Raw genomic sequence first — 24,698 nt, 5'->3', positions numbered from 1 at the left:
GGTTTTTTACTTTGTTGTGTATACATTTTCTTAACAGTTGGTTATTAATCTGTTGCATGTCAAAACATTTTTGAGATTGGAGAACATTATTTTTTGGACTTTTGGCATCCCAAAAGTGAAAAAAGTTACACTGTGCGTAGGTGAGGTTGACAGTTGCGGAAGCTTTGAAGTTATATAAGCTTTGTATTGCGATTTTCAACCCCTTGAATGACTCCTCGCGTTGTGTTGCGTTATACATAATAAAGCCGTTAATTATGCACTCGGGGGCCGCTGCTGTGGTGTGGAGCTGCGTGTCTTATTTTTCTTATGGCGGGAAACACTCCCCGAAGGTTCTGGGGAATTTTATAGATGTTGAGTGTCCTTTGCCTGCAGTTTTTAACAAAACAGGAATAAGAAAAAATCTGATGTGGTATGACTTCGAATTAAAACATGGTTCAATGTTCTCAGCTTTAAAGAAATATTTTATCCGTCAGTGTATAGATATTTGTCATTGAAATAATATTTTATTATTGCATGTATAACTATTTATTAAATATGTAACATCGAGTAATTTTTACAACACAAAAATTTAGTGCTTCAACAAATTAAAAACAACTGAGCAAACAGCATTATGTGATATGTTCTAAGTAGAAGCGGTGTTGCCAGTGGGATCACGGGGGTCATGATGCATATGGGAAGAGCCCTGAGTAGGTTCCCCGGTTGTTTCGTGTCCACGCACAAGATAAATAGTTGTTTGACAATTCGGGCAAGTTGTGCATAGTTCGGGTTCGGCGACACTTGCAATTGATGGTTGCATGGGTTGCTGTTGCTGATAATGTTGCTTACGGGAGTCCGATGCCAACTGCACGTACGTTTTAGTTAAAGCAAAGATTTAAATTAAGAGAAAACAAATGTACACATTTTTTATTTATAAATATTCAAAAAGAAGTAGGAAGAATAATTTACATGTGATTCTTTGTACGACTGTTTTTTACCCTGCTCCAGGATTGACGATTTTTGTGACTGATATATAGGTTGCTGTTGTTGTAAGTTTTCTGTTACTTGTTGAGTTGGTTGATGAGATTGAGAAGTTGGATGAATTTGTGTTAAATGTGGCGGAGACTGCTGCTTTGATTGATATTGTATCTGCGTACGAGAAGCATCTCCTTGTGCCTGAAGTTGTAATGCATATATGTAAGCATATTAGTTTTTATATGCGGACGTAAGTATTTACTTTACCATTGAATTTAGGTGCCCTGCATGATCATAATTATCATTTAGACCCTGTTTTAAGGAAAGTAAATTAAATTAATTTAATATACGTATGATAATAAATTTCGAAAGTATAATACGAAAAGGGCATATCTGACATATTTTTGTAGTCGGGACAGAGCAACTTGAAGTATAGAGAATATAGTCCGACCAAAAGATCGGCTTTGGTTTGCCGATAAATCGGCAATATCTTCATATTCGGATAAGAAAATGTTTTCTTTAACTCGAACAGCGATTAAAGCTCATTTATTGTGAATGCTTCATTTCAAAACCCAAAGCCCAATCCTTAGCCAAAGCTTTGTGTTCTTTACGGAAATAAAACTTAAAAATATCGTTTTGGCGAACGCAGTATGTTTTGAGGATAAAATTTGCTATCAGTTGGTCACTTCATAAGGATTGTTGTTGTTGTTGTTGTAGCGATAAGGTTACTCCCCGAAGGCTTTGGGAGTGTTATCGATTTGATGGTCCTTTGCCGGATACAGATCCGGTACGCTCCGGTAACACAGCTCCATTAAGGTGCTAGCCCGACCATCTCGGGAACGATTTATATGTATAAAAAAATATTTTTATTATTTTTTTCCTGAGCCCAAATCCTATCGAAAAATCGATGGCGCGATATCGGTTAATAAATCGATCCACCCTAATAGACATTCTTTGCAGATATTTTTCTAATCATGGAACTTAAATTGGCTACCTAAAATAGTTTGTAACTACATACATATGTACCTTTCTGAATACGCCTTTTTATTTTACTTCAAATCAAATCTACTTTTTTATACCTTTCGTGCAAATGAAGTGGTACATTAAGATTGGTCCGAGCTCGAAATTGTAAGTCCTTAAAGGATAACAGATAGACTCACCGATAAAAGTGCGGACATGATCAGGATGATGATCTGAATTGATATAGCCATGAGCGGGTAATGTATATTGATTTATGACTAGAACTGTGTCGGAACCGGCCGGGTAGGACCACTATAGCATATGTTCCTTGGTGAGCTCTCTGGCCTATGATCGATCCACCTAGACAAAAGAAGGTTTAGGCGCTTACGAACCGATTATGCTCCACAGCTTGGCTGGGCCGATTAAGCCTAGGTAAAAATCAGAAAAATTCGATTGGTCCTGATATTTTGCGAGGTTATCGACTTTCAAAATAAAAGAACAAGATTTTCGTACTACGCAAAAAGTCGCCTATTTTTATATGGAACTGCGAAAACGGGTTTCACCCCATTAAATTTCAAAGTACTGGGTCGATTTATTAACCGATATCGCGCCATCGATTATTCGATAGGATTTGGGCTCAGGAAAGAGAAAGTTCCACTACGCATACCCAAAAAAATATTTTTGAGCCTGCGAAAAAAAAATGACGAAAGGGTAAATTTTTCGACCAAAATCACCCCAAAACCCAAAAAATATTTTTTTTTTCAGAAAACTGTTATAGCCAACGTTTTTTGGTCGAAAAATTTACCCTTTCGCCATTTTTTTTGCAGGCTCGAAAATTATTTTTTTGGGTATGCCAGTGGAACTTTTTTTCTTGACCCCAAATCCTATCGAAAAATCGATGACGCGATATCGGTTTACTTTCGTCCATACAAATATTCCCAGGTTAATGTATGTCTATATTGTAAAACGATAAAATAAATAATAGCGGAGCGCCGATGTGTAGCGTTAAAAAGTGATTCTTCTTTATTAACGAAATCCATTTCTATTTATACAAAAGTTCTTAACCTACACATGCATACTTACATTAATGCTTACATACTAAAAAGTACATGATTTCATAATGAATAATTATTTGTCAGCATTTTATTGTATTGTACATATTGTCAATATGATCCGCGCATAAGCTGATTGGTATGACGAATCAATATATTGGGCGTTTTGGCAAATGCGAATGAACTCATAGTGGTTATCTGGGTCAGTTAAATATGAATGTTGGTGTGTATGCATATTTGTAACGTTAAGCGCTTTCGAAGTGAGGTGAATACCACGCAACACTACACCCTCGGCCTTTCAAGAGTGAACGTATATAACTTCGCGTTTAAATATAGACGGTCACTCTAATGTCATTGATATAAGTGTGCCGTGTTTTTTCATTTTACGTTTAATTTCCCAGTCAACTTGCTTGGTGTTGCCAAATTTTACATTCTTTTTTTTTTGTCTTTCACATTCCACTGTACTTTATGTCATCGTGGTAACTTGATACTATAAGTAATTAATTGTTTGTTTACGTGTGATCTTTTTGCTTTTATTCGTTTGCATTTGCTTTACATATGTACCCGTTATGCTGACTCTCGTTTTTTTTTTCATAATATGCTGACTCCGTTTTTTGTTTTATTCTGACACTTGTACATATCATGTTTTTTTTGCATGTGTACATATTGAGTAAACATTTCTTCCTTGTTATTTTTTTTTTGTGTATTTATTATGAGTAATGTTTCGCATCAAGTGTTATATATTGAAATTCGTTTTACACATCAGACTTTTAAGCGTGTCGACTCACTTAAAATCCCATTATGTTTACAAATTATTCTTTAACATTTATGAGGTAACGGTAACTTGATGCCAAAATGAATATGTGTATTTATGTGTTTTTTGTTTTGTATTTATTTGTTTTACATTTTGTCGTGTGTGCATATTGACCTTGTTTTTTGTTTTCTAATTTTTTTTTTTATATTTTTTTGTATGCTGACTTTCGAGTTACGAGTAAAGTGGAAGGCTTGTGTTGAAGTCGTTGGGTTTTTTTTTTGGTAACGAGGCTTTCCTTAAATTTACCAGGGCTAATAAATTTATAATGATTTCTTTAATATTAAGCTAAGTTAGAGTAAAAGTTATCTTTCCTCTTAATACTTTCTAATCTAACAGGGGTTGAAGTATAAATATTTTTCCTAAGATTATGACCTCTCTAAAAACGAGGTTTCCTAACTGAAAAAGGACATGCTTATATCTATTTCTCTATTATGATATTTCTAATTTTAGTTAATTCAATTAAATAACGCTTTTCATTGTTATTTAATTTCAGTAGGGTTTTATTAAACTTAGTACATAAAAAAAATCTGTAGCTAATTATGCAGAAATTTAGGAGCTGTGGTTGACGGGAGAGCAAGGTAGTTTATAGTAGTAGTAGTAGTTCAGCTAATGGGCGGAAGGAAGATACAGTGGATGCAAAATATCTTCTATCTTTTAATTTATTTTTCTTATTTTCCAGCAAGTTGTATATATGAAGGGGTTTTTCGAGATATCGATTAACCTGTGGACCAGGGTGACCCAGAACATTATCTGTCGGGTACCGCTAATTTATTTATATATGTAATACCACGAACTATATTCTTGCCAGATATTTATTTACGGTCTTCCAGACCCAAATTAGGTACTATATATAAGATCATTATCTAAATGGTAGTGCTTTGCAATAGTTATATAATAATTTCCTAAATTTGTCGATATTTGGACATTGTTTTATTTCACATGGTAGATTGTTGTATTCTCTCAATCCCTCGTAGTATATATTGTTCTTGTCGAATTCTGATCGAACCATGATTCCAAGGGCTTTGGATTTCGCCCTGCAGAACTTATTCATTTTCTTCTACTTAATATGTTAAGTGTCACACCCATTTTACGAAGCTTTTTCTAAAGTTATATTTTGCGTCAAAAAACCAATCCAATCACCATTTTTCATCCCTCCTTTTTTGTTTGGTATAGAATTATGGCATTTTTTTCATTTTTCGAAATTTTCGATATCGAAAAAGTGGGCGTGGTCATAGTCGGATTCACCCTTTTTATTACCAAGATAAGGCGAGTTCAGATAAGTACGTGAACTACGTTTAGTAAAGATATATCGAATTTTGTTGAAGTTATCGTGTTTACAGCCGAGCGGAAGGACTGACGGTCGACTGTGTATAAAAACCGGGCATGGCTTCAACCGATTTCAAGCCAATTTTCACAGAAAACAGTTACTGTCATAGAGGCTATGCCCTTACCGAATTTCACAAGGATTTGTGAATTTTTGTTCGACTTATGGCATTAAAAGTATTCTAGACAAATTAAATGAAAAAGGGCGGAGCCACGCTTATTTTGAAAGTTTCTTTTATTTTTCTATTTTGTTGCACCATACAATATGCTTGGTTACAAAATTTACACAATTGTAAGTAAATTATTTGTTCACTGCCAATTTGCAGTAGATCATCAGCTGTTTCGAAGTGAATTTTTGTTCGCCCGAAATTGCCGATAGGCGGAAAAAGTTCACCCAAACAAAATAAGTGAAGGCGAACAATTTTCCGCGTGAACTTCGCGATAAGGGTGAAAGTGAGAAGGCGACACAATTTCTAGGCCACGATACCATAATAGGTTTAAGGACTAGCTAGGGGATTTTCATCGGTCTGTCCACCACAAGGCGGCTCCAATCAGGCGCCTGTCATAAATCAAGCGTCTTGCTATATAAACATGCAAGCAATACTTTCATCCCCGTCAATCAAAAGAAAATTATGGCCTCGGTTAAGAAAGACAACCCTTAACTGATGACGACCCCCGCAAGTGTTCAAAGGAATATGTTTAGCGAGCATGCAACTATAATATCCGTTCCCTTAATGGCTTTGGTGCAGATGCCCGGCTGGTTGATGGCTTCATCAAAGCAAAAGCCGACATAACCGCCAAACAAGAAATGCAATAGGCGAAGCAAACAAGGAACAAAATTTAAAATTGTGACATTCACTGGAGTGGCACTGCAAATTAGCGCAGTCTCGGCATCGGATTCGTGGTGGGAGAGTCTTTGTCGGATCACGCCTGTGCTATCCAATTAAAAGCAACATTTTTTAATATATCATTCATCTGCACCCATGCACCGACAGAGGAGAAAGACGATGAGGTGACTTTAACGCCAGGGTGGGCAAAGGTGTTTTTGACACCACAATCGGAAAGTTCAGACTAAACAATGAAAACTCTCCTAATGGACTGAGTTTGATCGACTTTGCCGGTGCTCAAACCATGGTCATATCCAGGACGAGGCATATGCATTAAAATATACATCAACATGGCTATCCCCTGATCGAAATACACGCAATCAGATCGACCACGTTGTGATACACTTACGGCATGCTTCCAGTGTTTTAGATGTGCGCACGATCCGAGGAGCTAACTATTATTACCTGGGCACAGCCAAAATATGCGCCCTTTTCTGTACAGCTAAGCAATAAAAAAAAGCTAGACGTCGAAAGGCTGCAATCGCAACATACTTCCAACGATTTCGCAGCTCGCCTCTGATACCTGCTCTCTGACAGCACAAGTCAACTAAGTCAACCCGCCGGAATGCAGGAGCATATCACTGGCGCCGCCGAGGAAAACATTGGTTACGGGCGACCACGGAAAAATCACCAGTACGATGAAGAATGAAGCGTTGCAGCCGAAAGAAAAGACTCTGCCTACAGGGATACGTTAAAAACGAGCGAAGCAATAAGACTGTGCGAACGCTACCACGAGTTGAAAAGCGCTGCTAGATACCAGGAATCACGCCCGAAAAATTCTACAAAAATACTTCGGCGATAGACGGAATGTTCTAACTCCGGGATAAACTCCTGTAAAGAACGAAAACGGCGACTTTGTAACCGATATCCAGACAGTATTTAGATTATTGAGAGAACACTTATCTACTCTTCTAAATGGAAACGGCAATATCTCAAACAGGCCTGATGAGCCCGATCCCGCAGTCGATGTAGATGTAATTAATGTCCCCCACCCGATTATGGCGAAGTCAGAATAGTAATAAGAAGATTAAAAAACAACAAAGTCGCGGGAGCTGATAGATTGATTCAAATACGCCGGGGAGGAGTTGGTAAGGAGCAGATATCAGCTTGTTTGCAAAATTTGATAGGAAAAGTGCATGCCCGACGACTGCAATCTTAATGTTCTTTGCCGAGTCCACAAGAAGGGGGTTCCTGCAAACTGCGCCAACTACGTCGGAATCGGCTTCTTGGTATCGCATATAAGGTCAAGCGCTGTGCAAAATGAGCAAAACCCTCAGCTCAGTCAGAATTGGGAAGAACCTTTCCAAGCCGTTCGATTCTAATTGAGGTTTCCGACCGCTCTCGAAAATTCTATAAAAACGTGAAGTTACTGATGTATGCCGACGACGTACTCGGAGCTGATCTACAATAAGCTCGACTCAAGATCTGCCTATAAAATGGAAGTTCCTTTTAACCACGTCACTCAATATGTACTTATATGGGTTACATAACTTTGACCATATATCCGCTTGGACTTTTGGGCTCTAACGTGTCTGTCTATCAGAAGGCCATTTTTTTATTTTTTTTCTACTTTGATTTTTAAGGTTTTTTTCATGACCTACTAAAAAAATTTTCTAATGTATGTATAAAAAAATATTTTTATTATTTTTTTCCTGAGCCCAAATCCTATCGAAAAATCGATGGCGCGATATCGGTTAATAAATCGATCCACCCTAAAAGACATTCTTTACAACTATTTTTCTAATCATGGAACTTAAATTGGCTACCTAAAATAGTTTGTAACTACATACATATGTACCTTTCTGAATATTTTTTTTTATTTTACTTCAAATCAAACCTACTTTTTATACCTTTCGTGCAAATGAAGTGGTACAATAAGATTGGTCCGAGCTCGAAATTGTAAGTCCATAAAGGAGAACAGATAGACTCACCGATAAAAGTGCGGACATGATCAGGATGATGATCTGAATTTATATAGACATGAGCGGGTAATGTATATTGATTTATGACTAGAACTCTGTCGGAACCGACCGGATAGGACCACTATAGCATATGCTCCTTGGCGAGCTCTCTGGCCTATGATCGAACCCCCTTGACAAAAGAAGCTTTAGGCGCTTACGAACCGATTATGCTCCACAGCTTGGCTGGGCCGATTAAGCCTAGGTAAAAATCAGAAAAATTTGATTGGTCCTGAGATTTTGCGAGGTTATCGACTTTCAAAATAAAAGAACACGCGATTTTCGTACTACACAAAAATTTGCCTGTTTTTATATGGAACTGCGAAAACGGTTTCACCCCATTAAATTTCAAAGTATATGTATGTATATTATATCGGGTATATCGGGTCGATTTATTAACCGATATCGCGCCATCGATTATTCGATATGATTTGGGCTCAGGAAAAAGAAAGTTCCACTACGCATACCCAAAAAAATAATTTTCGAGCCTGCGAAAAAAAATGACGAAAGGGTAAATTTTTCGACCAAAATCACCCCAAAACCCAAAAATTTACCCTTTCCCATTTTTTTCGCAGGCCCGAAAATTATTTTTTTGGGTATGCGCAGTGGAACTTTTTTTCTTGACCCCAAATCCTATCGAAAAATCGATAACGCGATATCGGTTTACTTTCGTCCATACAAATCTGCCCAGGTTAATATATGTCTATATTGTAAAACGATAAAATAAATAATAGCGGAACGCCGATGTGTAGCGTTAAAAAGTGAGTCTTCTTTATTAACGAAATCCATTTCTATTTATACAAAAGTTCTTAACCTATACATGCATACTTACATTAATGCTTACATACTAAAAACTACATTATTTCATAATGAATAATTATTTGCACGCATTTTATTGTATTGACTACATATTGTCAATATGATCCGCGCATAAGCTGATTGGTATGACGAATCAGTATATTGGGCGGTTTGGCAAATGCGAATGAACTCATAGTGGTTATCTGGGTCAGTTAAATATGAATGTTGGTGTGTATGCATATTTGTAACGTTAAGCGCATTCGAAGTGAGGTGAATTCCACGCAACACTACACCATCGGCCTTTCAAGAGTGAACGTATATAACTTCGTTTAATTATAGACGGTCACTCTAATGTCACTGATATAAGTGTGCCGTGTTTTTTCATTTTACGTTTAATTTCCCAGTCAACTTGCTTAGTGTTACAATATTACATTCTTTTTTTTTTGTCCTTCACATTCCATTGCACTTTATGTCATCGTGGTAAGTTGATACTATAAGTAATTAATTGTTTTTTTATGTGCTTTCTTTTTGTTTTTGTTCGTTTGCATTTGCTTTACATATGTACCCGTTATGCTGACTCTCGTTTTTTTCATAATATGCTGACTCCGTTTTTTGTTTTATTCTGACATTTGTACATATCAGGTTTTTTTTGCATGTGTACATATTGAGTAAACATTTCTTTCTTGTTGTTTTTTTTTTTTTTTTTTTGTATTTATTATGAGCAATGTTTCGCATCAAGTGTTATAAATTGAAATTCGTTTTACACATCAGACTTTTAAGCGTGTCGACTCACTTAAAATCCGCTTATGTTTACAAATTATTCTTTAACATATATGAGGTAACGGTAACTGATGTCAAAATGAATTTGTATGTTTATGTGTTTTTTGTTTTGTATTTATTTCTTTACATTTTGTCGTGTGTGCATATTGACCTTGTTTTTTGTTTTCTCATTTTTTTTTCATATTTTTTGTATGTTGATTTTCGAGTTACTAGTAAAGTGGAAGGCTTGAGTTGAAGTTGTTGGGTTTTTTTTTTTTTTTTTTTGTTAACGGGGCTTTCCTTAAATTGACCGGGGCTAATAAATTTATAATGATTTCTTTAATGTTAAGCTAAGTTAGAGTAAAAGTTATCTTTCCTCTTAATACTTTCTAATATAACGGGGTTGAAGTATAAATATTTTTCCTAAGATTATGACCTCTCTAAAACGAGGTTTCCTAACTGATATTATGATATTTCTACATTTAGTTATTTCTATTAAATAACGCTTTTCATTGTTATTTAATTTCATTAGGGTTTTATTAAACTTAGTACATAAAAAAATCTGTAGCTAATTATACGGAAATCTATAATATGAAATATGTAGCTAATTATGCAGAAATTTTGGAGCTGTGGTTGACGGGTTTATATTCGTAGTAGTAGTTCAGCTAATGGGCGGAAGTAAGATACAGTGGATGCAAAAAATCTTTTATCTTTTAATTTATTTTTCTTATTTTCCAGCAAGTTGTATTTATGAAGGCGTTTTCGAGATATCGATCAAAATGTGGACCAGGGTGACCCAGAACATCATCTGTCGGGTACCGTTAATTTATTTATATATGTAATACCACGAACAATATTCTTGCCATTTATTTATTTACGGTCTTCCAGACCTAAATTAGGTACTATATATGAGATCATTATCTAAATGGTAGTGCTTTGCAATAGTTATATAATAAATTTCCTAAATTTATCGATATTTGGACATTGTTTTATTTCACATGGTAGCTTGTTGTATTCTCTCAATCCCTCGTAGTATATATTGTTCTTGTCGAATTCTGATCGAACCATGATTCCAAGGGCTTTGGATTTCGCCCTGTAGCACTTATTCATTTTCTTCTACTTAATATGGTAGGTGTCACACCCATTTTACAAAGCTTTTTCTAAAGTTATATTTTGCGTCAAAAAACCAATCCAATCACCATTTTTCATCCCTTCTTTTTATTTGGTATAGAATTATGGCATTTTTTCATTTTTCGAAATTTTCGATATCGAAAAAGTGGGCGTGGTCATAGTCGGATTTCACCCTTTTTATTACCAAGATAAGGCGAGTTCAGATAAGTACGTGAACTACGTTTAGTAAAGATATATCGAATTTTGCTGAAGTTATCGTGTTAACAGCCGAGCGGAAGGACAGACGGACGACTGTGTATAAAAACCGGGCATGGCTTCAACCGATTTCAAGCCGATTTTCACAGAAAACAGTTACTGTCATAGAGGCTATGCCCTTACCAAATTTCACAAGGATTTGTGAATTTTTGTTCGACTTATGGCATTAAAAGTATTCTAGACAAATTAAATGAAAAAGGGCGGAGCCACGCTTATTTTGAAAGTTTCTTTTATTTTTCTATTTTGTTGCACCATACAATATGCTTGGTTACAAAATTTACACAATTGTAAGTAAATTATTTGTTCACTGCCAATTTACAGTAGATCATCAGCTGTTTCGAAGTGAATTTTTGTTCGCCCGAAATTGCCGATAGGCGGAAAAAGTTCACCCAAACAAAATAAGTGAAGGCGAACACTTTTCCGCGTGAACTTCGCGATAAGGGTGAAAGTGAGAAGGCGACACAATTTCTAGGCCACGATACCATAATCGGTTTAAGGACTAGCTAGGGGATTTTCATCGGTCTGTCCACCACAAGGCGGCCCCAATCAGGCGTCTGTCATAGATCAAGCGGCTTGCTATATAAACATGCGAGCAATACTTTCATCCCCGTCAATCAAAAGAAAATTATGGCCTCGGTTAAGAAGACAACCCTAAACCGATGACGACCCCCGCAAGTGTTCAAAGGAATATGTTTAGCGAGCATGCAACTATAATATCCGTTACCTTAATGGCTTTGGTGCAGATGCCCGGCTGGTTGATGTATTCATCAAAGCAAAAGCCGACATACCCTTACTTACTTACTTAATTGGCGCTTAACCGTCTAAACGGTTATGGCCGTCCAACAAGGCGCGCCAGTCACTCCTTCGCTCCGCCAACCGGCGCCAATTGGTCACACCAAGGGAGTTTAAATCGTTTTCCACCTGGTCCTTCCAACGGAGTGGGGGCCGCCCTCTACCTCTGCTTCCATAGGCGGGTTCCGATAGAAACACTTTCTTGGCCGGAGCATCATCTTTCATTCGCATAACATGGCCTAGCCAGCGCAGCCGCTGCGTTTTAATTCGCTGAACTATGTTGATGTCTGCGTATAGCTCGTACAGCTCATTAAATCTTCTTCGGTACTCGCCATCGCCAACGCGTAGACGTCCATACATCTTTCGAAGAACTTTTCTCTCGAACACTCCGAAAGCCGCTTCATCTGCTGTTGTCATGGTCCATGCTTCTGCCCCATATAGCAGGACGGGTACGATAAGTGACTTGTAGAGTATGATTTTCGTTCGCCGAGAGAGGACTTTACTTTTCAATTGCCTACCTAGTCCAAAGTAGCATTTATTGGCAAGATTGATTCTTCGCTGGATTTCAGTGCTGATGTTGTTGCTAGTGTTGATGCTGGTTCCCAAATAAACGAAGTCTTTTACTATTTCGAAATTATGGCTGCCAACAGTAGCGTGGTTGCCAAGGCGCATATGCGCTGACTCTTTGCTCGATGACAGCAGGTACTTCGTTTTGTCCTCATTCACCATCAAACCCATCTTTACCGCTTCTTTTTCTAGTTTGGAGTAAGCAGAACTAACAGCGCGGGTGTTTATGCCGATGATATCAATGTCATCAGCATATGCCAGTAATTGCACGCTTTTATAGTATATTGTTCCAGTGCGGTTAAGTTCTGCATACATAACCGCCAAACAAGAAATGCAATAGGCGAAGCAAACAAGGAACAAAATTTAAAATTGTGACATTCACTGGAGTGGCCCTGCAAATTAGCGCAGTTTCGGCATCGGATTCGTGGTGGGAGAGTCTTTGTCGGATCACGCCTGTGCTATCCAATTAAAAGCAACATTTTTTAATATATCATTCATCTGCACCCATGCACCGACAGAGGAGAAAGACGATCAGGTGAAAAAACTTTCTATAATCGTGCTTGGCGACTTTAACGCCAGGGTGGGCAAAGGTGTTTTTGACACCACAATCGGAAAGTTCAGGCTAAACAATGAAAACTCTCCTAATGGACTGAGTTTGATCGACTTTGCCGGTGCTCAAACCATGGTCATATCCAGGACGAGGTATATGCATTAAAATATACATCAGCATGTCTATCCCGCGATCGAAATACACGCAATCAGATCGACCACGTTGTGATACACTTACGGCATGCTTCCAGTGTTTTAGATGTGCGCACGTTCCGAGGAGCTAACTATTGTTACCTGGTCACAGCCAAAATACGCGCCCGTTTCTGTGCGGCTAAGCAATAAAGCTAGACGTCGAAAGGCTGCAATCGCAACATACTTCCAACGATTTCGCAGCTCGTCTCTTATACCTGCTCTCTGACAGCACAAGTCAACCAAGTCAAGCCGCCGGAATGCAGGAGCATATCACTGGCGCCGCCGAGGAAAAAATTGGTTACAGGCGACCACGGAAAAATCACCAGTACGATGAAGAATTCCGCGTTGCAGCCGAAAAAAACTCTGCCTACAGGGATACGTTAAAAACGAGCGCAGCAATAAGGCTGTGTGAACGCTACCACGAGTTGAAAAGCGCTGCTAGATACCAGGAATCACGCCTGAAAAATTCTACAAAAAAACTTCGGCGACAGACGGAATGTTTTAACTCCGGGATAAACTCCTCTAAGAACGAAAATGGCGACTTTGTAACCGATATCCTGAGAGTATTTCGATTATTGAGAGAACACTTCCCTACTCTTCTAAATGGAAACGGCAATGTCTCGCACAGGCATGATGAGCCCGATCCCGCAGTCGATGTAGATGGAATTAATGTCCCCCAACCGATTATGGCGAAGTCAGAATAGTAATAAGAAGATTGAAAAACAACAAAGTCGCGGGAGCTGATAGATTGATTCAAATACGCCAGGGAGGAGTTGGTAAGGAGCAGATATCAGCTTGTTTGCAAAATTTGATAGGACAAGTGCATGCCCGACGACTGCAATCTTAATGTTCTTTCCCGAGTCCACAAGAAGGGGGTCCTGCAAACTGCGCCAACTATGGCGGAATCGGCTTCTTGGTATCGCATATAAGGTCAAGCGTATTGTGCAAAAGATTGAAGCCCACCTTGAATCGGCTGATTGGACCTTATCAGTGCGGCATCAGACTGGGAAATCTAACACCGACCAGATTTCAACTATGCGCCAAATCTTAGAAAAAACAGCGAAAAGAGAATTGACACACACCACCTCTTCGTCGGAGTTGAAGCCGCCCGAAGGTTCCCGCAAAACTTATACGGCTATGCAAAATGAGCAAAACCCTCAGCTCAGTCAGAATTGGGAAGGACCTTTCCAAGCCGTTCGACTCTAGTCGAGGTTTCCGACCGCTCCCGAAAATTCTATAAAAACGTGAAGTTACTGGTGTATGCCGACGACGTACTCGGAGCTGATCTACAATAAGCTCGACTCAAGATCTGCCTATAAAATGGAGGTTCCTTTTAACCACGTCACTCAATATGTACTTATATGGGTTACATAACTTTGATCATATATCCGCTTGGACTTCTGGGCTGTAACCTTTCAGAAGACCATATTTTTTAATTTTTTTTTTCGACTTTGATTTTTAAGGTTTTTTTCATGACCTACTAAAAAAATTTACACATGTATAAAAAAATATTTTTATTATTTTTTTCCTGAGCCCAAATCCTATCGAAAAATCGATGGCGCGATATCGGCTAATAAATCGATCCACCCTAATAGACATTCTTTACAGCTATTTTTCTAATCATGGAACTTAAATTGGCTACCTAAAATAGTTTGTAACTACATACATATGTACCTTTCTGAATACTTCTTTTTATTTTACTTCAAATCAAATCTACTTTTTATACCTTTCGTGCAAATGAAGTGGTACATTAAGATTGGTCCGAGCTCGAAATTGTAAGTCCTTAAAGGAGTGGACTGGCGGCCACCGTGGTGTGATGGTAGCGTGCTCCGCCTACCACACCGGATGCCCTGGGTTCAAACCCCGGGCAAAGCAACATCAAAAATTTTAGAAATAAGTTTTTTCAATTAGAAGAAAAATTTTCTAAGCGGGGTCGCCCCTCGGCAATGTTTGGCAATCGCTCCGGGTGTATTTCTGCCATGAAAAGCTCTCAGTGAAAACTCATCTGCCTTGCAGATGCCGTTCGGAGTCGGCATAAAATCATGTAGGTCCCGTCCGGCCAATTTGTAGGGAAAATCAAGAGGAGCACGACGCAAATTGGAAGAGAAGCTCGGCCTTAGATCACTTCGGAGGTTATCGCGCCTTACATTTATTTATTTTTTTAAAGGAGAACAGATAGACTCACCGATAAAAGTGCGGACATGATCAGGATGATGATCTGAATTTATATAGCCATGAGCGGGTAATGTATATTGATTTATGACTAGAACTGTGTCGGAACCCTCCGGATAGGACCACTATAGCATATGTTCCTTGGCGAGCTCTCTGGCTTTAGTCGCTTACGAACCGATTATGCTCCACAGCTTGGCTGGGCCGATTAAGCCTAGGTAAAAATCAGAAAAATTCGATTGGTTCTGAGATTTTGCGAGGTTATCGACTATCAAAATAAAAGAACACGCGATTTTTGTACTACACAAAAAGTCGCCTGTTTTTATATGGAACTGCGAAAACGGGTTTCACCCCATTAAATTTCAAAGTATATGTATGTATATTATACTGGGTCGATTTATTAACCGATTTCGCGCCATCGATTATTCGATAGGATTTGGGCTCAGGAAAAAGAAAGTTCCACTACGCGTACCCAAAAAAATAATTTTCGAGCCTGCGAAAAAACAAAATGACGAAAGGGTAAATTTTTCGGCCAAAATCACCCCAAAACCCAAACATTTTTTTTTTTTTTAAACTGTTATAGCCAACGTTTTTTGGTGGAAAAATTTACCCTCTCGCCATTTTTTTCGCAGGCTCGAAAATTATTTTTTTGGGTATGCGCAGTGGAACTTTTTTCTTGACCCCAAATCCTATCGAAAAATCGATGCGCGATATCGGTTTACTTTCGTTCATACAAATATTCCCAGGTTAATGTATGTCTATATTGTAAAACGATAAAATAAATAATAGCGGAACGCCGATGTGTAGCGTTAAAAAGTGATTCTTCTTTATTAACGAAATCCATTTCTATTTATACAAAAGTTCTTAACCTACACATGCATACTTACATTATTGCTTACATACTAAAAAGTACATGATTTCATAATGAATAATTATTTGCAAGCATTTTATCGTATTGACTACATATTGTCAATATGATCCGCGCATAAGCTGATTGGTACGACGAATCAATATATTGGGCGGTTTGGCAAATGCGAATGAACTCATAGTGGTTATCTGGGTCAGTTAAATATGAATGTTGGTGTGTATGCATATTTGTAACGTTAAGCGCATTCGAAGTGAGGTGAATTCCACGCAACACTACACCATCGACCTTTCAAGAGTGAACGTATATAACTTCGCGTTTAATTATAGATGGTCACTCTAATGTCACTGATATAAGTGTGCCGTGTTTTTTCATTTTACGTTTAATTTCCCAGTCAACTTGCTTGCTGTTACCAAATTTTACATTCTTTTTTTTTTGGTCTTTCACATTCCATTGTACTTTATGTCATCGTGGTAACTTGATACTATAAGTAATTAATTGTTTGTTTATGTGCTTTCTTTTTGCTTTTATTCGTTTTACATATGTACCCTTTATGCTGACTCACGTTTTTTTCATAATATGCTGACTCCGTTTTTTGTTTTATTCTGACACTTGTACATATCATATTTTTTTTTTTGCATATGTATATATTGAGCAAACATTTCTTTCTTGTTGGTTTTTTTTGTGTATTTATTATTATGAGCAATGTTTCGCATCAAGTGTTATATATTGAAATTCGTTTTACACATCAGACTTTTAAGCGTGTCGACTCACTTAAAATCCGCTTAAGTTTACAAATTATTCTTTAACATTTATGAGGTAACGGTAACTGATGTCAAAATGAATTTGTACGTTTATGTGTTTTTTGTTTTGTATTTATTTCTTTACATTTTATCGTGTGTGCATATTGACCGTGTTTTTTGTTTTCTCATTTCTTTTTTTTCATATTTTTTGTATGTTGACTTTCGAGTTAGGAGTAAAGTGGAAGGCTTTTAACGGGGCTTTCCTTAAATTGACCAGGGCTAATAAATTTATAATGATTTCTTTAATGTTAAGCTAAGTTAGAGTAAAAGTTATCTTTCTTCTTAATACTTTCTAATATAACGGGGTTGAAGTATAAATATTTTTCCTAAGATTATGACCTCTCTAAAAACGAGGTTTCATAACTGGAAAAGGACATGCTTATATCTATTTCTCTATTATGATATTTCTAATTTTAGTTATTTCTATTAAATAACGCTTTTCATTGTTATTTAATTTCATTAGGGTTTTATTAAACTTAGTACATAAAAAAAATCTGTAGCTAATTATACGGAAATCTATAATATGAAATATGTAGCTAATTATGCAGAAATTTAGGAGCTGTGGTTGACGGCAGAGCAAGGTAGTTTTTATTCGTAGTAGTAGTTCAGCTAATGGGCGGAAGGAAGATACAGTGGATGCAAAAAATCTTCTATCTTTTAATTTATTTTTCTTATTTTCCAGCAAGTTGTATATATGAAGGCGTTTTCGAGATATCGATCAAAATGTGGACCAGGATGACCCAGAACATCATCTGTCGGGTACCGCTAATTTATTTATATATGTAATACCACGAACAATATTCTTGCCATTTAATTATTTACGGTCTTCCAGACCTAAATTAGGTACTATATATCATATCATTATCTAAATGGTAGTGCTTTGCAATAGATATATAATAATTTCCTAAATTTATCGATATTTGGACATTGTTTTATTTCACATGGTAGATTGTTGTATTCTCTCAATCCCTCGTAGTATATATTGTTCTTGTCGAATTCTGATCAAACCATGACTCCAAGGGCTTTGGATTTCGCCCTGCAGAACTTATTTATTTTCTTTTACTTAATATGGTAGGAGTCACTCCCATTTTACAAAGCCTTTTCTAAAGTTATATTTTGCGTCAAAAAACCAATCCAATCATCATTTTTCGTCCCTTGTTTTTTATTTGGTATAGAATTATGGCATTTTTTTTCATTTTTCGAAATTTTCGATATCGAAAAAGTGGGCGTGGTCATAGTGGGATTTCACCTTTTTTATTACCAAGATAAGGCGAGTTCAGATAAGTACGTGAACTACGTTTAGTAAAGATATATCGAATTTTGCTGAAGTTATCGTGTTAACAGCCGACAGGACAGACGGTCGACTGTGTATAAAAACCGGGCATGGCTTCAACCGATTTCGCCAATTTTGACAGAAAACAGTTACTGTCATAGAGGCTATGCCCTTACCAAATTTCACAAGGATTTGTGAATTTTTGTTCGACTTATGGCATTAAAAGTATTCTAGACAAATTAAATGAAAAAGGGCGGAGCCACGCTTATTTTAAAAGTTCCTTTTATTTTTCTATTTTGTTGCACCATACAATATTCACATTTTTCCAATAGTTTGAAAGTTTAAAATTTTAAAAAATTTAAAAATAAAAAAAATTGGTGTTATGAAGTCGGGCCTAAAGTTTACGTACAGACGCTGTATGTAGGACAATTTGTGGCTCAAGTGCAAACGATTTAAAAACAAATACTATCTAAATTTGTTTTTTGCCGGCTCTAGGTAAAATTTTAATAAAAACACGTAAGTATTTTTCTTGTTTACCAATATATTTCGGTTACTCAACGGTAACCGTCTTCAGGGCGACTGTTGATAAAAATTAGACAAGAAATCAAAAATCAATTATTTAACAAGTAATAAATATTTTTAACATACTGTAACGAATTTGTTGCAAATCCTCTTATTTGCCCTTTTGCTAGGTTCGTATCGCTAAACTGTTGAATAAATAACTCCAATATTGAATAATGGAAAAATGGCCTTTATTAAAATACTTCACAATAACACTCAAACTGTGCAACGAATAGCTTAATAACCAAACTGATAGCTTAAGTGAAACTGACTTTGAAAATAATACTGCTATTGCTCGCTAGATATCGTCTTAATCGAAACTCAAATCAAACTGAATTACAGCGCCTTACATCTGTCGCCTTTTATACTCTTTGGTTTCCTCGTTCGCATTTTTCTAGAATCTACTAGCATTGTCCATGAGCTCTCAAACTTCTCAGTTATAACTAAAATTGCACAATTTTATACATCTTTTAGGCGCTTCCAGAATCTACTAGTCCAGTAGCTCTCAAACTTCTCAGATATATGCATGTGTTAGTGCATTGACTCTCCGCTGCTCCTCGTATACGTACATGGTACATATATGTAGACGCAGTTATTGTTTCGTTTATGTAGATACATAATGATTGAATTATTGATGTGAATGTTTGTAGTTTACAGTCTCTCGCGCACACATAGGCGTATAAGTAAATGCATCTGTGTGTGACATCTCTCGGCTTCCTTATATATGTGTATACATGATTTGATTATTGACGTAAATATCGCTTAGCATGGCCTTAGTGATGGTATAGGTTAGTGATGCTAATATCCGTGACACTGCCCTCCACCTAAGTCTGATCGTCCCGATCAGACAAATCTCTCGATCTAAACGCTGCCAGCCTTTACAAATGAACCACTTTCATTTTTGTTCGTGGTTTGCCAATGGTTTGTATGCGGTACACTACATCATTGATCCGTTTTTCAACTTTGTATGGACCTTCCCAGTTACACTGCAATTTCGGGGACAAACCTTTTTTTCGTTGTGGGTTGTATAGCAGCACCAAATCTCCTTCCTGAAACCCTTCCGAATTAATTGCTTTATCGTACCTCGCTTTCATCTTGTCACTCATAATCTTTGCTCGTTGCCTTACCAGATTGTGTATCTCTCTCAGCTCTTCTTCCAAGACACCAGTGGATTTCTTGACATTCCTCTCCGCATCGGCATCTATCCCATACTTCAAATCAACTGGCAGTCGAAGGTCATTGCCAAAAATTACCTTTGCGGGAGTTTGGCCCGTTGTGTCATGTACTGCCGATCGGTAGGCCATCAAGAATAATGATATGTGTGTATCCCAGTCCTTATGGTACTTGTCTACTACTTTCCTTAAATGCTCCTCCAATGTTCTATTGAAACGTTCCACCATACCATCGGACTGAGGATGTAATGCAGTTGTCCGTGTTTTCCGAATGCCCAACTTCTTGCACATTTATTGGAACACAGCTGATTCAAAATTCCTGCCTTGGTCAGAATGTAACTCCATTGGTATACCATACCTTGCAACCCATTCGTTTTTAACCACTTCTGCTACTGTTTCTGCTTCTTGGTTTGGGATTGGGTATACCTCTGGCCATTTACTGAAATAATCCATAACCACCAGTACGTATTTGTTTCCGCGGTTGATAGTAGGAAATGGACCTGCGACATCCATGGCGATCCTTTCAAATGGTGCACCTGAAATATACTGCTTCATCTGGCCATGACTTCGGGTTTTGGGCCCTTTCGCTCTGTTGCATACCTCGCAATTGGCAATCCACTCGGTGACCCACTGACGGCAACCAACCCAATAGAATCTCTGCTTAATTTTCTCGAGTGTCTTCGTGATTCCAAGATGACCTCCACTTGGACCATTGTGCAGCTCGCTGAGCACGTCAGGAATCCTCTTTCTGGGAACAGCTATCAGTTTCTTCTTACATTGACCATCCTCACTCTCCCATACTCGATGCAAGCAACCGGATATCAATTCTAAACTGTTCCACTGTGCCCAATATGACTTCGCAGTGGGACTCTCTGCTGACATCTCCTCTCTGCTTGGTATTTCGTTTCCTTCGAGCCCTTGCATAACATGTGACAGATCTGTATCTTCTAGCTGACACTTTCTTAGTTGTTCCTTGTCCCATTCATCCGTACACGTTATAGTCATTAGCCGGACATCTATAATGTCTTCTTTAGCCTCGGCCTTTGAACAGTGCTTGCATTCCAAACTACATGGCCTTCGTGACATTGCATCGGCATTTCCATGGGTACTACCTTTTCGATGCTCAATGGAAAAGTCATAGCTTTGTAGTCGCTCGATGCACCGTGTCAATTGTCCTTCCGGATTACGGAACTGCAGGAGCCATTTCAACGCTGCGTGATCTGTCCTGACACGGAATCGCTGGCCGTAGAGGTATTTGTGAAAATGTTTAATGCACTCTACCAATGCCAACAGCTCTCTCCGCGTAACACAGTAGTTCCTCTCTGGTTTTCCAATCGAACGGCTGTAATATGCAACTACATTCTCCTGTCCATCGACCAGTTGTGATAAAACGCCTCCTATAGCATATCCACTCGCATCTGTATCTAGAATAAATGTTGCTCCTGGAATCGGGTATGCCAACATTGGGGCAGTGCACAACCGCTCTTTCAATATTTGGAAAGCTACTTCTTGCTCCTTCTTTCATTCAAAAGCTTTATTTTTTCTTCTTAGCTCGTGAAGACTATGGGCTACACTGGCAAAATTTGGTACAAATCGGCGGTAATATGTGCACAGCCCAAGGAAACTTCTCAATTCATGCAGATTCTGTGGTCTTGGCCAATCCTTTACTGCCTCTATCTTTTCATTCGCTGTACAGACACCTTCTGTCGTTACCTTGTGGCCCAAATAATTTACTTCCCTTTTAAACAGCGTACACCTTTTGGGACTTAACTTCAGACCAGCGCCAGCTATTCTCTGGAAAACTTCCTCCAAGTTCTTAAGATGTTCATCAAAATTCTTGCCCAATACGATGATGTCGTCCAGGTACACCAAGCATGTTTTCCAATGTAGTCCTTTCAGTACCTGGTCCATGAGTCTCTCAAAAGTAGCTGGTGCATTACAAAGTCCAAAAGGCATCACTGTAAATTGCCAAAGACCATCACCGACACTGAAGGCTCTTTTCTCTTTATCTTCCTCCTTCACATCCACTTGCCAGTAGCCGCTTTTCAAGTCCAGCGTGGAAAACCATTTCGTACCAGATAGCGAGTCCAGAGTGTTGTCAATTCTTGGCAATGGGTAGCTATCCTTTTTCGTTACGTCATTCAACTTCCGGTAGTCCACGCAAAACCTCATTTTTCCATCCTTCTTCTTTACAAGTACTACCGGTGAGCTCCCTGGACTAGCTGATGGTTCGATGACGCCGCTGTCGCTCATTTCTTGAATGATTTGACTCACAACTTCCCGCTTCGCCAGTGGAACACTACGTGGAGCTTGACGGATCGGCCTCGCTCCCTGGACTAGCTGATGGTTCGATGACGCCGCTGTCGCTCATTTCTTGAATGATTTGACTCACAACTTCCCGCTTCGCCAGTGGAACACTACGTGGAGCTTGACGGATCAGCCTCGCATCGTCAATTTGATGTTTCACAACGTTGGTGCGGCCTGGTATGAAACCATCCTGGTCAAAGATTTTCGCGTACTTTAGGAGCAGTTGTTTTGCCTTACTCTGATAGGCTTCCTCTAGCCCTTGCGTCTATGCCGTGATGTCGTTTGAAAGATCAGTATTACTAAATGAAACGTGTTCCTGGAGCTGTTCACAGTTAATAACTACTTCGGCCTCTTGGCATCTTCCCAAAATAGTTCCTTTGGTCAAATTGAATGGGGACTTGAACTAATTGAGTACTCTTACCGGAATACGTCCATCTTGTTTTGTCATAGCCAGGGTTTTTCCTACAAGTATGTTCAGTGCTGATTTATTTGCTGCTTCGACAACCCACAATTTGTTTGTCCCACAATCTCCATCAACCTTTGCCCAGATGACTGCTTCTGATTTTGGTGGTATTTGCTGACTCTCTTCCACCAGCACTCGTTTACTGCTGTAGCCTCTCTCGTAGTCCAAATTAAGTGGCACATCCATGTTCTTATATCGCATCGTCTTGCTTTGCATGTCGATCTTGATGCCCTGGTCGAAGAAGTCCACTCCAATTATGATTTCATCAACAATTTCTGCCACTATAAAATTTTGTACTACCGTGACGTTCCCAATTGCGACTTCACATTCTACTTCTCCAATTACCTGGGTGTCCTCTCCCGTGGCTGAACGTAATCTTGCTCCAAGCAATGGTCTTATCTTTTTGTTGACTAAATCCGCTCGAATGATGGAATGAGATGCACCCGTATCTACAATCAGTAAACGTTCCTTTCCGTCCACATGTCCTCCAACAGTAAGACTGCTCGATCTTCTTCCAATCTGCGAGATAGATATTATGGGGCATTCAATTGCGGGAGCCAGCTTGTGCCTCTTGCGGCTGACTCGATTTAGTTTAACGATTGAGTGGTCTTGGGGATTTGCTCATCACCTTCTGCTCTGCGTTTACGATCACCCACATTGTTGGAGCTATTGGGACCGCTGCTGCAATGTCGTGCAATATGACCTGGGTTGCCGCACTTGAAACATTTAATAACTCCGGCATTTTTCTGTTGTGATCCCTTCAGTGCTTCCAAAATTGTGTCTACCCAATCTGGTCTTTCCACTTCCACACGATGAGCTTTGTATGCTGGTTTACTCAATAGTGAGGCCGTTTCCTGAGTCAATGCATGTGATACCGTTTCAGCAAATGTCAGCTTTGGGTTTGCGTATGTAGCTCGCTTCGTTTCCACGTCCCGTATGCCATTTATGAAACTGGATTTTTACCCTTTCAGTGTATTCCACGGGTGCGTCCGCATTTGCAAGATGAGCCAATCTTTCAATATCTGAAGCAAACTCCTGCAATGTCTCATTTGCTTTTTGGTAGCGGTTTTGCAACTCAATTTGGAATATCTGTTTCCTATGCTCGCTTCCGTAACGTCTCTCTAAAGCGCTCATCAATGTTTCGTAGTTGTTCCGCTCGTACTCTGCGATGGTCTGTAAGATTTCCGCAGCTGGTTCTTTTAAAGCTACGAACAATGCAGCAACTTTATCTTCCACATTCCAGTTGTTCACTGCTGCGGTCTTCTCAAACTGTAGCTTGAAGACTTGGAAAGGAACAGAACCGTCAAAAGATGGAGTTTTTACCTTCGTATTACTCGCAGAAGCAGCCGGCCGATTAAGTTGCAATTCCTGTATACGACCTCTCAACGCATCCACCTCTGCCTCGAATTTTTCTTCAAACTGCATTATTTTTTCGTCCATGCGCGCTTCGAGTTTTGATGATATACGCGCCCTTTTGCTTCTAGTTGTACTGTTATGCGTGTTCTTGTTCTTTCAGTTGGGTTGCCATATATGTCTTTTGTTCTTCCAGCTGTGATGACATATTTGTGGATATTTGTGATAACATTTCTGTTATACGTGCCTCTTGTGCTTCAATCTTCGCTATTATACGGTTCTCCTGCGATTCCAGCTGTGATGACATAGATGTTTTCTGTTATTCCAGTTGTATAGAAATTTGTGTTACCTGTGCTTCAATCTTCGATGTTATGCGTGTCTCCTACGATTCCAATTGACATGCCACTGTCGATGTTTGAGCAGTTATTGCAGCCAATATCATGTTCAAGTCTGTGCTCGTAGCTGTCTGCGATGTTTCGTTTTTCTCTTCAATTTTTGTTGTTGTTTCGTCCCCATCAGGATAAAAGACAAACTCGTCCACATCAATTCCTTGCGACTCCATTACCTCTCGTAGCCGTACTTGAAGTTCGATCGTATTGTCGGTTGTATTTAATCCACGGTTCTCCAACTCCTTTTTCAGTTGCTGGATCTTCAATTCACTGAACTTTGCCATGTCCAAGTTGTATTCCCAATCTTCGGAATTTATTCAACAATTCCTCTTCTGACACCAATTGTAACGAATTT

At 38.6% G+C, this 24,698-nt stretch overlaps 1 protein-coding gene across 1 annotated transcript; it reads right to left on the bottom strand.

The window, feature by feature from the left end:
* Window positions 1–483: 483 nt before the first annotated feature.
* LOC137254265 (probable serine/threonine-protein kinase cdc7) lies at window positions 484–24,627 on the bottom strand. Its single transcript, XM_067791951.1, has 4 exons — window positions 24,520–24,627; window positions 1,219–1,263; window positions 946–1,152; window positions 484–841 (listed from the first exon to the last, which is right to left on the bottom strand). Exons 1-4 carry the CDS (start codon window positions 24,625–24,627, stop codon window positions 623–625), a joined length of 579 nt encoding a protein of 192 aa, XP_067648052.1. The 3' UTR covers window positions 484–622.
* Between the last annotated feature and the right edge of the window lie 71 nt (window positions 24,628–24,698).

Source organism: Eurosta solidaginis, chromosome 5, assembly GCF_040869045.1.
Source record: "Eurosta solidaginis isolate ZX-2024a chromosome 5, ASM4086904v1, whole genome shotgun sequence".
Lineage (NCBI taxonomy): Eukaryota > Metazoa > Arthropoda > Insecta > Diptera > Tephritidae > Eurosta > Eurosta solidaginis.
This window is presented reverse-complemented; position numbering and strand designations above follow the sequence as displayed.

Excerpts from the sequence above, each read along its gene's own strand:
- LOC137254265 (XM_067791951.1), bottom strand. The coding sequence starts at position 24,627 with ATGGCAAAGTTCAGTGAATTGAAGATCCAGCAACTGAAAAAGGAGTTG. Across the intron at positions 1,153-1,218 it reads CAGGGCACCTAAATTCAATG|GCACAAGGAGATGCTTCTCG; the intron begins GTAAAGTAAATA and ends TTACAACTTCAG. Across the intron at positions 842-945 it reads AGTCGTACAAAGAATCACAT|TTGGCATCGGACTCCCGTAA; the intron begins GTAAATTATTCT and ends ACGTACGTGCAG.